Genomic DNA, 11,945 nt, shown 5'->3' with positions numbered 1-11,945 from the left:
CAGTAGATGGAGAGAAGCAAGAGAGGATGAGGCTACTTGTGGGGCGAAGAGGCAAAGGGTACCTGGAGGAGGCGTGTCATAGGGAACCAAGGGTTTTCCCTACGATGGGTCCCTCAAACTACCGCTAGATGGTGCTGCTGTTCTGGATGCATTCCAGTGGACGACCCGAAGCCGGCCTGGACGGTGCCTGGCACCCCACCCCCACCCGCGCTTACACACGCGCGCGCACACGAATTTGGGGCTGGATGGGGGATAAAAGCAAGTTGTCTATGAAATCAAAACTTGGGGGTGGGAAGGGAAAAGGGAGGAACAGAGGGTCATGAAGTCCAACACAGGAAGAGGCCTCTATTCTTGCCCATTGCCTGTCCTTTGTCTAGACGCTTTTGGCTGTCTCCAATATGTACGCACCCTGGTGTTCCAAGCTCGTAACCACCTTTTATAACACAATCACAGTTTCACAAACCCCAGGAAGGTTCCATGTGGAGAGAGGCTAAGTTTTGCCCTTGCCCGGGGAATTATGACACTCAGAATATCCCCTTGGTGTAAATGGAAGACACCTGAAGAAAGAAAGAAAATACACGTTCAGTGAAGCACAGCCATCCAGATACTCTGATGTTTCACCCTGCTTTCTCCAGCTCCACCTTTTCTCTGCTTCCTGTAAGGACCTAGGTATTCTGTCCTTCATTCCTTAGCTCTGCCTCTGTACCCAGGCTCCCACCCCACTCTTGTAGCTCCCCACACCGTTAGGTCAGAGATGTCCTGCTCTTCTCACATCCACCTGCCACTGCCCACATGGCTCTTACCTGCACTGTAGCAGCTATTGTAGGCCCGGTCCGGGTTGGAAGGCATACTTCTTATACATCGGAATAGAGTCTCCTGCCTTCCCTGGCCTTCCCGAGACACCACCTGACCCATGGTGAAAGTCGCATCATGAAACAGGACCTGGTAGGGAAAGGAGATGTTGAAGAAAACAGGATGGCAAGGCTCAGATCTGGGAGGCCTCAGGAGCCCTGATAAGGGAACCAGGGAATGAAGAAGCATCTTCTAACTTTGGTATGAACAGACAGATTGGGAACTTTCAGTAGCAGAGCACACAGGCTTTGGGAGAACAGTGAAGAGCTGGTCTCCAGGCCGCCATGTGAGGCTCAGGAAATGCCTGGGGTTACCTGGCTATACAGCAGATAAACTCCAGCATCCCAGACACGGACAACGTAGCCTTGAGCCTCCAGGCCTCTCCCACGCTTAAGAGCTGGTTGCCACATCACCTCTGTCACGTCAGAATCCTCTGGAGGCGAGGAGTGTGGCAGTCAGGATTTCTTTGCATTCTCAGATACTTACCAGCTCTCCCCTTTTCACCTGTAAGATTCTTTTTGGCCCCACTGCCAGCCCCAAAGTTCCCAGTTCTTGCCCCGCCCAGAAAGCCATTATTTAAAATAGTGCTCACAGGGCCGGCCCGTGGCTCACTCCGTAGAGTGTGGTGCTGATAACACCAAGGCCATGGGTTCGGATCCCTATATAGGGATGGCCAGTTAGCTCACTTGGAGAGCGTGGTGCTGACGACACCAAGTCAAGGGTCAAGATCCCCTTACCAGTCATCTTTAAAAATAAATAAATAAAATAGTGCTCACCCTTGGAGGTGATGTTAATGGGAACAAGGTGCAGAACTGAGTGCCTCTCTGAGGAGAGAAGGAGGAAATCTCAGCAGTGTCCCCCTACCCCGTTGCCCTGTTGTCAGCCCTCCACCCTCACCCGACTCCAGCTAGCAACCCCCGTGCTGCACCCTGGAGGGCTCACTCTTCTGTTTCTGGGTGAGCACTGCTCTCCTTCTCCGGGACCTCTCCCCATCCTCCCAGGCTTCCAGGGCGTCAGAGTTCTGCTCATGGAAAGAGGGTCAGAGTTAGACTAAGATGCAAAGGTCCCAGACAGCCTCCTTCACAGCTGTCTCCCCACCCCAGGAAAGCCTCAATCTCTCCTGCACCTTTCCCCAGCACCCTGAGTCTTGGTGCTGGCCGTCCTCCAGGATCTGTTAAGCACGAGAAGCATTAACCTTTAACAGTTTCCTTTCCTGGAATGGCCGCTCCCTTGACTTCCAAACCTGGGACCCTCTCTTGCACCAATTGAAACTTTGCACAAGAGGAGGCTCAGAGACCCCGCAGCCACCCAGCCTTTTCTCCCAAACACTCTTTTCCTCTACTCACCTGCTCCTGGAGGCTCAGCCAGGGATACTCTTCCCCCTTCTGGGAGGGCCCTCCAGTCCTCTGTAGCCGGCTCACCTCTCTCCTTAGGCTTTGCAGCTCTGCGTGTTGGGTCAGCAGAGCCATGGCACAAGCCACAGCCCCCAGAGCCGCCCCCCAACTCAACCAGAGAGCAACTGAGAGTGCCGGCTCTCGGACAGGGGCCCCCATGTCGCCCGGGGGCCCTTTGGGGGCTAGTAAGAAAGGAGATGAGGCTGGCATGAGCTGGGGACCCTGCCAACAGTTGTGGGGTGGCAAGGAGGTGGTGGGGAGGGTGGGGGTGTGGACAGTGGTGCAGAAGGGAAGAAGGGCGTTACGCAAGGGAGAAATAAAAAGGAACTTGAATAAAAGGGAGGGAGGAGGAAAGCAAGCAAGGGGTATTGCTGGTGCTCCTGGCTCCCCACTGTATGGCCAGTGTCGCTTTGAGACCCCCCCCCAACTTCCCCCAGCCTCAGGAGAATTTGGTGCCAGTCTCTCTAGGAAGGTTGGGCTGCCAGTGACAATCAGGAGGAGCGGCCAGAGCGCAGGAACCCTGGGGCGGCCCCAGAGTGGGGGGAGGGAAGGCTGGCTGGCTTTGGGGCTAGTGCCAGGAGCAGGGACACGGGGACAACCAGATGGTGTCGAGGGTCGGGGGGGTAAGGGTGGAAGAGGGTGCCTCTAGGTCAGGCATGGGAGAGAGCTCTGAGGGAGTTTGCTAGAAGTGACTGAAGGTGGGAAAGGAAGAGTGGGGGTCGGTGGGGAGGACCACGGAAGCGAGAAACTGGCTGCGTTCTGGGGTTAAGGCCTGGCCGGGTGTGTTGGAATACCGCCTGCACTACTCCCTGCACTGAACTTGGCAAGCAGGACTTCCTGTTTCCCGAGAAAAGCTCTTACATAAGGCTCTGGACAAAGAGACAAAAAGGCAGCCCCAAGCCCCCCAGCCACAACAGGATTCCTCCCCAGCACCCAGGAGCCCAGGTTCCCATGTGCCTAGGCGCCCTGTGTCCTGCCTACAGACTCTGATCCCCCCGGCAGGCCTGCTCCCACCCCATCTCCCAGCCAGGGCCTGTACCAGCACCTGCTGAATGTCCCGAGGCTGCCAAGAGGAAGGGCCCTGCTCCTCCTGGTCAGGGATTCCCCTGAAGGAGGAAGCCCGCCTCCTAGGGAAATGAGGCTGCTTCTGCTGTACCTTGGGCACAGGATTGATTTTTTTTCCTGGGCAGTGTGCCTTTCCACTCTCTGCTTACACCTGGGCGTTGGAGGCATGGAGGTCCCACTCCCAAGCCTGAATGTCACCCTGGAATTCCAGCTGTCCTGCACCCCACTCCCCAATACCCAGAACCCCTTTCTCAACTACCTTGGGCATGTCCCCAGAGCCCCAATAAAGATAGAGACCATGAATTGTTCTCTTTAATATCCACTTATCAACATTTTGTCACAATAATAATAAAAATAATATCTGTTTTAAAAATCCACAGGGAATTATCAAGGGAGGAGCTTGTCTCAGTCTCTTACCCCTCACATGTGGGAACTCCTGGCCTAGTCTCAGTCTCTTTGGCTTCCTGCTGCCAGGTCCAGCCCTTCTTAGTGCCTGAAGTGGGGTCTTCTGGACCCATTCTTGCCCACTGAGTACAGTAAACAGTGCCGTGGGGGGCTGTGGCCAGGGGGGAGTCAGGGGGCCTCAGGAGATCAGGGGTTTGGGAGCTAGTGAGGTGGAGAGTGGGAGGTGGGGGGGCATTGTATGAAAAGAATGGGAATATTTGTGTGTGATGGAAAACACAGGAACAAGCCCCGGTAGCCTACACAGGGAGGGGCAGGCCTGGAGGGAGCAGTAGCTCAGGGTGGGACTGAGAGGACTGGGGTGTTCAGAGAGCTTTTTGGGGAAGCCAGCAGCCTGGGAAACTGCCAGGAGACCAGGGCCCCTCAATGAACCTGGAAGAGTCCAAAGTAGGTGAGGAAGGGGGCAGCCTTGAGATGGGCCCAGGGGAGGGTGCGGATCCTCAGGGAAGACCCTGGCCTCAGGGGCAACAGCCCAGACACTTGGCAGAGACGAAGCTGGGGCCCGATGGAACTCGCTGCTGTTGCCGAGAACTCCTCCAGGCAGCGCAAGGCCAGCACGTTGTCCACGAGTAAGTCCAACTTCAGATAGACAGCCTTCCCCTCGTCAAAGTGCACCTGTGGTGGGGGGAAATTTCAAATTTCCTTAGAGACTCAGGCATCCCATCCCACCCGAACCCCAAACTCTCCCTTCCTCCCAAACCAAACCCTCCTCCCCTCAGTTACAGCTTTGCCCATGGAGCCAGGGGGCTTACCTGACAGTACAGGTAGTAGAGCCCAGCCCGGGTGACTATAAATTCCCCGATCTGGTGGTCATAGCGCAGAGGGTTGGAGCTGTTGATTTTGGCTTCCTCCCAGCCACTCACTGTCCCATCCACACCTGAAAGCAGATGTTCAGAGATAAGGAAAAGTCCCTTTACAGGACTCCCCCGCTCACCCCAGGGAACCACTGAGTTTATAAACATTTGGGGCCCATCTTACCCAGAAGATATTAGATTGCCCAGAGCAGGGGAGGAGCCATGGCCTATGGAGTCCCTAATATAATAGGAAGTTATGTGAAGAAACCTAACATACATGACCAGAAAGATTCAGAGTAAATGTCACCAGTGGTCAATCATGGGGAGAGGAGTAGGACTGAAGGAGAAGTGAGGGGGCTTTTACATTTTACGCATCTGTGTCTACATTGCCTCTTTTGAGTTGTGAACATATACATACATGACTTGAACTTTTACAATTAAAAACAATAAAAATTTTTTAAAATTAAAATGAAAAACAATAAAATGACACCCAAATGTTCATCAGCTGATGAATGGATAATCAGAATGTGGTGTATCCATACAATGGAATGTGATTCAGCCATACAAAGGAATGAAGCTCTGACACATGCTACAGCATGGATGAACCTTGAAAACATCATGCTGATTAAAAGAAACCAGTCTCAAAAGACCACTTACTGTATAATCCAACTTATATGAAATCTGCAAATAGGCAAGTCTATAGAGACAGAAAGTAGATTATTGGTTGCTTAGGGCTGGGGAAATGATGGGAATAAGGGTGATGGCTAAAGAGTACAAGATTTGTTTTTGAGGTGATGAACATGTTCTAACATCACCATGGTGACTGACGGTTGCATAACTCTGTGAATACACTAAAAACCATTGACTCATACACTTCAAATGGGTGAATTGTATGGTATGTGAATTACATCTCAATAAAACTGTTACCAAAAAAAACCCCCCAAAACAAAAAACAAAACCATAGAGCTGGGGTAATTGCAAATTGCAAAGAAGAGAAATAACCAAATGATGGAGCAGGGTAGCGCGTGGCTTCCCAGGTCTACCCTGGCCCGCCTGGTCTAGCTCTGCAGTCTCATCGCACATGCTCCCTAGTCCACAGCAGCCCCAGCCGCTCTGGCTTTCTTTCTGTTCCTACTATGCACTGAGCTCATTCTCTCTGCAGGGCTTCTGAGGACTCTTCCCTCTCCCCAGGACACTTCCCAGGATTCCTCCCCTGGCCGGCACCTTCTGTCTTCCTGGGCCACCCAGTTTCAAATAGCCAGTCCCAGCCTTCCTCACTAATCTCCTCATCACCCTGTTTCTTTCTCTCATAGCAGCCACCAACATGAGACGTTATCTTGATTCTTTCTCTCTGGGTTGGTTTGGGCTCCGAGTCCCCCACGAGGCCAACAACGATCGTTTTATTCACCACTGTATCCTTGGGCACCTGCAGCTGGGTCTGGTCTGAGCGGGTGCCCAGTAAGCACTGGCAGGAAGACTGATGGGAGTGAGGAGACGGTGGCTGACAGCTCTCTTCTCCTTTGGGGCCACAGGCCACTCTCCCGGGACCCCCTGGCTGGGTCTCAGGAGCCTCGGCTATTGCCTTCCCCTGCCCCTCTTCCTCTGCCAGTCTTAAGCTCTGTCCTTGGCACTTTTTCAAGTAAAAGCTAACTCTCGCTGGGCATTTTCATTCCCACCTGTGGATTACCACAACCTGTGCCCTGCGGAATCCAGACCCGAGTCTCCAGCCCCAGCGTTTCCTGCCCTTCCTCACCCCGCTAAGGGCTGCCATGTGAATAGCAACAGGCACCTCAAACTCATCGTGACCAAAACTGTGCTGACTCTCTCACCCCAAATCTGCTTTATTGTCTGTATGGTTCCACCACCGACGGGCCACCCAAGCCACCTCTCCTCCACCAACTCTATTCCTTGATCCCCAGTTCCTATCAATTCTGCCTCCCAGATAGCTCTGTCCTATCTCCCTCCCCAGTCTGGTCCCAGCCTAGATTCCCTGTTTCCAACCTTACCCCTCCAGTTGATTCCCTGCACAAAACTGCAGAGTACTGTTTCTAAGATGCAGGTGTGAGCTGCGTCTCCTCGCTGTGATCCTTCTGACAGCTCACCTCACAATAACTGCCAGTCTCCTTGTGGGACCTGGCTTCTATCTTCTCCACCTCACCCCCACCCCGCTTCAGCCATGCGGAAATTCTCACGTCCCCCAGTCTCATCAAACTCTTGGCAAACTCAGGGCTTTTGCACCAGAGTTTCCTTCTACCTGCAACATCCTTGACCCTTTGTTCCTCTCACACTTCCAGGCCCAGTGAAGCCTCACCTTCGTAGGGAAGGAGTCCCTGACCCCACTGTAAAGGGGTGTGTCTTCCTCTGTGTTGCCATGTGTCTCTGACTACTTTCATATTCTTCTCATCCTATGGCACTGTAACTACAGATTCACATGCTTGTCTCTTCTCCTAGATGGTGACTCCTTGAAAGTAGGTATTATCTGTGGGTACCTAGCCTGGTTCCTAGCAAACAGTAGGTTCTCAGTGCATGTGTGTCGAGTCAATGAATGAACGAATGTTTGGGTACCTGCCAAAATCAGTGGTCTGTGCAAAGGGGAGGAAGGCTGGCTTGCATATGAGGAGAGGGGAGCGGGGAGAAGAGAGAGCATTCCCGGCTATGGAACCAGCTTGAGCAAAGGCTGGTTGTGGCCAAAGGGCCTGCTGTGCCAAGGACAAGCTGTGTAACCTCCATCTGTAAAAATGGAGGTGATCAGAATATCTTCCTTTTTGGGCCACTGTGAGGATGAGATTAGACCAAGCACATGAGTGCTAGATACAGAGCCTATCCCAAGAAAGCACTTGATACTTGTCAACTAAAAGTAACATAGTATTGCTAAAAAGGACTTAATTTCCCCCCTCTACCTATTGGCCCATTTCTCTGCTTCTTGTCACAGACAAACTTCTGAAAAGGGTTGTCACAGTTTCCAATTCCTTATTTCCCATTTTCTTCTCAACCCAATCCACACTGGCTTCCATCCTGAACATGCCACTGAAGGCACCCTCATCAAGGTCACCAGTTGACTTTTATGCTACCAAACCCAGCGGTCATTTTTCTTTTCTCATCTCATGTGACCTCTCAGCTGCATTCAACACAGACAGCCACATCCTCCTTCTGGAAACAGTGTCTTCTTCTCTTAGATTGCAGGATACCACCCTCCCTGGGCTTCTTCCTCTATGTCGACCTGCTTCTGTGTCTCCTCTGCTGGCTTCACTTCTAGGTGTCCAAGCACCTCAGGGCTTCTTTCTTGGGGGCCTCCTTTCCCCTGGTGTTTCATCCAATCCTGTAGCTTTAAATACCATCCAGATGACCACGACTCCCGACTTGATATGTACTGTCCTAGCCTGAGCTAGTCTACCAGGTCCAGCCATCTATTTGTGGAATACACTTTATTATCATTCATCCACTTGTTTATTTCAGACATCTCAAAGTTAATTATTAATTTACATACCTCCCAACCTATTTCTTCCCTGATCAACCCCCTCTTGGGAAATGACATTATTCCCAGAGATACCCAACTTAAAAATCTCAAAGTCATTCGTGATTCCTCCCTTTCTCTTATTCTTCACATCCATCCCACAAGCGAGTCCCACCTTTAGGCCACATGCTGAATCCATCTACTTCTTTCCGTCTCTGTGGCCCGACCCCTAGACTGAGCCACCCTCACGGCTTGCCTCCTGGCCTATCACAGTGGAAGGACATTCCAGATGAGGGAACAGTATCTGCAAAGTCCACAAGAGGCACACTGCGGGGGGCAGGATGTCAGCTCACTGAGCATGGAGAATACGTAAGGGTGTGCAGGAAACTGAGGTAGAGTCCAGACTGTGGAGAGGCTGGTAGCCAAGCAGAGAAGCAATGGAGAAATGAAAGTGGGGTTTAGTGGCACTGAGCTTGGCAGCATACGTGGGACAGAGTGGAGGGCTGGGGAGAGTGTGGGGTGGGGAAGAGGCAACAGGCTGGGTTTGAGGTTCTGAGGCTGTGCTGCTGAGGTAAGGGGTGGGGTAGGAATGGAAAAGATGAGCGGAAACTAGAAACATTTTGGGGAAAATGATCAGGGCATAAAAGCTCACGGAACATGGAGGGGAAAGGAGAGGAAAGAAGCAAAATGTTTCTTGGAGAGGAGTGAGGGCTGAAGGAGAAAGCTGGGACTTGGTAGGGGAGCCAGCCTGGATTCTGGGGAGGGACAGGGGTCTTCCTGGGCTCCCATGCTTGGGTCACAGACAGAACCAAGCCCTAAGGACTTACACAAGTGGCTTCTGGGGTTCTGAGGCTGAAAGCGGAGAGAGGTGGGAAATCAAAGGTTTTGAGAGGCCCCTTTCCTAGGAGGACAGTGGTGTGGGAGATCAGAGGTGGGGAAGGGGTCTCACCTGCCTGCGCTCCATCCTGTCCCGGTCGTGGGTGAACTGTAAGAAACAGGAAAGGGTTGATGAGTCCTGCCCTGCCCCTCAGCCACCCCTCCTCCCCAGGCATGGATCGCCCATCACCCACCTTCATAGTGGGCTGCAATCGCTCTGCGAGCCCGTGTTTTCCGGCCCTTAGGTGCTGAGAACAAAGGAAAGACAGATAAGCAAAGCAGGTCCCTCTTGGGGGCCCAGAAGCTACTACCTCCAGCCCCGTTCCCCTCTCAGGACCCTGGCATTCTTGATCTTGTCCAGACTCCTGGCTTCAGAACCTCAGGCCTCATCTTTCTCCATAAGTACAGTGACTATATCATCCAAATTGGGATACTTCTGAGAGCAAAAGGGGGAGCTATTAATAATCAAACTGAGATAACAGGTGTAAGCCAGGACAAACCTGGACACATGGTCATATGTTCATCCCACTCATAAGTCTCTTTGCTTATTGGGGCCCAGGCCTCTGACTCCCCCACCTTGGCCCCATCAGGACTTCGGGGGTCCTCCTAACTCCTGGCCTTCCCCCCTCATATTTAGGGCTGGCTGGTTAGCTCACTTGGTTAGAGCACAGTGCTCCCGCACCAGCCAGCCACCAAAAAAAAAAAAAAGGAAAAACAAGAAGATATTTAGGGTAAGGTCAGAAGTAAGAAGCAGTTGCATGTTATGGAAGGTGCTTCAGAGGGAAGGGCAAGATTCCTAGGTTTGAGTCTCAAGCGGTCAGCTGCATAACTCTGAACCTCCCTTCACTCTCTGTGCCTCAGTTTCTCCATGAGAATAATGGTTTTGGCTCTGCCTGAGTCACGGGGCTGTTATGATGAACAAAACAGATGAGTCCAGAAGCCATGGACTGGCCACTATTATTATTCCTGAGGTTGGGATAGAGGGATGCTCACCACTTCTGCGAGGCCGAACTAGCCGTTTCAGGAAAGGCACAGGATCCTGGCTTTCCTCTGTCTTGGGACTCAGTTCCTAGGGGATTTAAGGGCAGGGCTCAACTAGGGACTCCCACAGAGGTAAACTGAGACCAACGGGGTCTGTCAGGAGAGCCACCAGCCACCAATAGGCACAGAAGTCATAGGGACAGATCAGACCCCTCAGCCAAGTATGGCTAGGGCCAAGGGGAAGGCAAGGTGTTGGAGTCATGCCCTGTCCTCTCCCCTTTCCCCAGACCAGCCACACCTTCATTTCCACCCCCAGAATCAGGCACAGACCCATACTCAGCTGGCACGTTGCACTACACTCGCAGCCACTCAGCAAGCACGGTGGGTACACGTCCCGCACACACAGCAGCATCCCTCCTCCAGGGCAGGCTCGCGTGTCTCACACTCCCCGTCGCCCACAGCCAATAAACATTTCGCACTCGGGTGGCACAACCCCTGCCCAAACCCCTTCCACACAGTTGTCACCCTCTCTCACACATACTCACGCACGGTTGGTGCAGCCCCCGCCACACACGCGGGACACACACCCACGCACGCACCGACTTCACGCGCACAGCTGGCGACGCCGCCGGCACACACCCTGCAGCCTCCGCGGCCACACTTCCCCTGCCCAGCAGCCGGCAGACCGCGCCCTCCGCCACTCACCGGCGCGTCCTGGTCCTCCTCTGCCACCAGCTCCCCCTGGGAAGGCTCCTGCTGGGAAGGAGGCAGCGTCACCCCGTCCTTCTCCACCTGACATCTCGCCCTCCACCCATCCTCCGGTCCCCTCGCCCTCGGCCCACCCGGCCCCCGGCGGCTCCTCTGCAGTCTCCGCTCCCAGTGTGCCCAGGGAGGGGTGCGCAGCGGGGGCCTCACCTGGGCAGACGGCGATGCCCGGCTCCCCAGGCTGACCACGGCCAGCAGGAGGCCAAGGCAGGCCAGCGCCAGGCCCAGGCCCAGCACGAGCGGGGCCAGCAGGGCGGTGCCCGGCTCCCCCCGGCGCCCCCTCCGCCTCGGGCTCCGACGGGCGGCCATGGGGGCGGGGGGCTGTGCCTGCCTCACCGCCCCCCCATCCCGGGACCCGAGGGATCGGGGGAGGGGGAGCGGGCGGGCGGATCGGGCCGGCGGGAGGGAGGGGCGAGGGAAACGGGGCGGGAGCGGGGGACGAGGACAGGAAGCCGGACACTGTCTGCGTGTGACTGAACTGCGAGCCGCGCCGCCGAGCGCTGCGCAGGGGCTGAGGGCGCCCACCGCCTGCCGAGCGCCCGGTGCGGCAGCCACAGGCACGGCGCGCCCGCGATGGGACCGTGCATGCCAGAGAGCGAGCGCAAGCAGAAACGAGCAGGAGCCCCGCCCGGGCGTGGGTGCCGGGGGACGGGGCCCGGGGAGCTCCCGCAGGGCTGGTCCTGCCCCGCGGCCTCCGGGCCAGAGGCACCCGGCATAGGCCGCGCGCGGCCGGGCGTGGGGAGGGCCGAGGCGCCATCCTCCTGCCGGCTTTAGGCACATTGGGAGTTTATCAGCCGCACCTAAAGATGATACTTTCCGGGAAGTAACTGGAAAACAGCCTGAGGACATCTATGAACGGCGGTCATGTTTTCATTTCTTTCAGCAAATCAGTTGGTAGTTGATTTAAACGTCAGCGTCCTGCAGCTGGAGAGAGCAAGCCAGACAAATAGCGTGTCCTCAGTGCGTTCCCAGAGCGGTCTTCTCTGGAAACCTGGGCGCCACTTCGGCTGCTACCAGGGCCTACGGGAGCTCAAGGTAGAGCTACCAGATCCTCGCAAATTAATTTGGTGAAAGCTGGACCCTTTGGGGCCTTGAAAACAGTTTTGTAAACATCACGGTCCTCAAAAGTTCATTTAACCTGTAATGTTCACTTCTGCCCATTTGCAGTGAAAAGCATCAGAAAAGAACTCTGTTGCAGGGGTAATAATTAAACAACAGGGTTAAGCGGTGGTTGTGAGTAAGGTAAGAATGTGGAGAGCCTCCTGCCTGCGCTCAGTCCTGTCCCCTGCCCTCCCTCCTGTC

At 54.4% G+C, this 11,945-nt stretch overlaps 2 protein-coding genes across 4 annotated transcripts; both read right to left on the bottom strand.

Annotated features, from left to right (window-relative positions):
* Positions 1-93: 93 nt before the first annotated feature.
* TNFSF13 (TNF superfamily member 13) lies at positions 94-2,456 on the bottom strand. Of its 2 annotated transcripts, XM_063109362.1 has the most exons (6): positions 2,199-2,456; positions 1,795-1,873; positions 1,629-1,676; positions 1,167-1,285; positions 804-942; positions 94-557 (listed from the first exon to the last, which is right to left on the bottom strand). In XM_063109362.1, exons 1-6 carry the CDS (start codon positions 2,454-2,456, stop codon positions 448-450), a joined length of 753 nt encoding a protein of 250 aa, XP_062965432.1. In that variant the 3' UTR covers positions 94-447. The 2 variants fall into 2 exon arrangements, with proteins under 2 accessions (XP_062965432.1, XP_062965433.1); XM_063109363.1 differs by lacking the exon at positions 1,629-1,676.
* Positions 2,457-3,610: 1,154 nt separating this feature from the next.
* Positions 3,611-11,073, bottom strand: TNFSF12 (TNF superfamily member 12). Of its 2 annotated transcripts, none has more exons than XM_063109364.1 (7): positions 10,794-11,073; positions 10,584-10,634; positions 9,891-9,966; positions 9,092-9,145; positions 8,971-9,006; positions 4,526-4,650; positions 3,611-4,388 (listed from the first exon to the last, which is right to left on the bottom strand). In XM_063109364.1, the coding sequence occupies exons 1-7, from the start codon at positions 10,950-10,952 to the stop codon at positions 4,137-4,139; spliced, it is 753 nt and encodes a 250-aa protein (XP_062965434.1). In that variant the 5' UTR covers positions 10,953-11,073; the 3' UTR covers positions 3,611-4,136. The 2 variants fall into 2 exon arrangements, with proteins under 2 accessions (XP_062965434.1, XP_062965435.1); XM_063109365.1 differs by having other exon boundaries at positions 10,584-10,631; positions 10,794-11,072.
* Positions 11,074-11,945: the final 872 nt, after the last annotated feature.

This window comes from Cynocephalus volans, chromosome 10, assembly GCF_027409185.1.
Source record: "Cynocephalus volans isolate mCynVol1 chromosome 10, mCynVol1.pri, whole genome shotgun sequence".
Classification (NCBI taxonomy): Eukaryota; Metazoa; Chordata; class Mammalia; order Dermoptera; family Cynocephalidae; genus Cynocephalus; species Cynocephalus volans.
This window is presented reverse-complemented; position numbering and strand designations above follow the sequence as displayed.

What these genes read in the sequence shown, in the direction of transcription:
- TNFSF13 (XM_063109362.1), bottom strand. Translation starts at nt 2,456, where the DNA reads ATGCCAGCCTCATCTCCTTTCTTACTAGCCCCCAAAGGGCCCCCGGGC. An exon ending in GCTCACCCAGAAACAGAAGA is followed by an intron (nt 1,677 to 1,794) that starts GTGAGCCCTCCA and finishes TTCTCTCCTCAG; the next exon opens with AGAGGCACTCAGTTCTGCAC. An exon ending in CATTAACATCACCTCCAAGG is followed by an intron (nt 1,286 to 1,628) that starts GTGAGCACTATT and finishes CCTCGCCTCCAG; the next exon opens with AGGATTCTGACGTGACAGAG.
- TNFSF12 (XM_063109364.1), bottom strand. Translation starts at nt 10,952, where the DNA reads ATGGCCGCCCGTCGGAGCCCGAGGCGGAGGGGGCGCCGGGGGGAGCCG. An exon ending in GATTGCAGCCCACTATGAAG is followed by an intron (nt 9,007 to 9,091) that starts GTGGGTGATGGG and finishes TGTTTCTTACAG; the next exon opens with TTCACCCACGACCGGGACAG. An exon ending in TCTACTACCTGTACTGTCAG is followed by an intron (nt 4,389 to 4,525) that starts GTAAGCCCCCTG and finishes CCCCCACCACAG; the next exon opens with GTGCACTTTGACGAGGGGAA.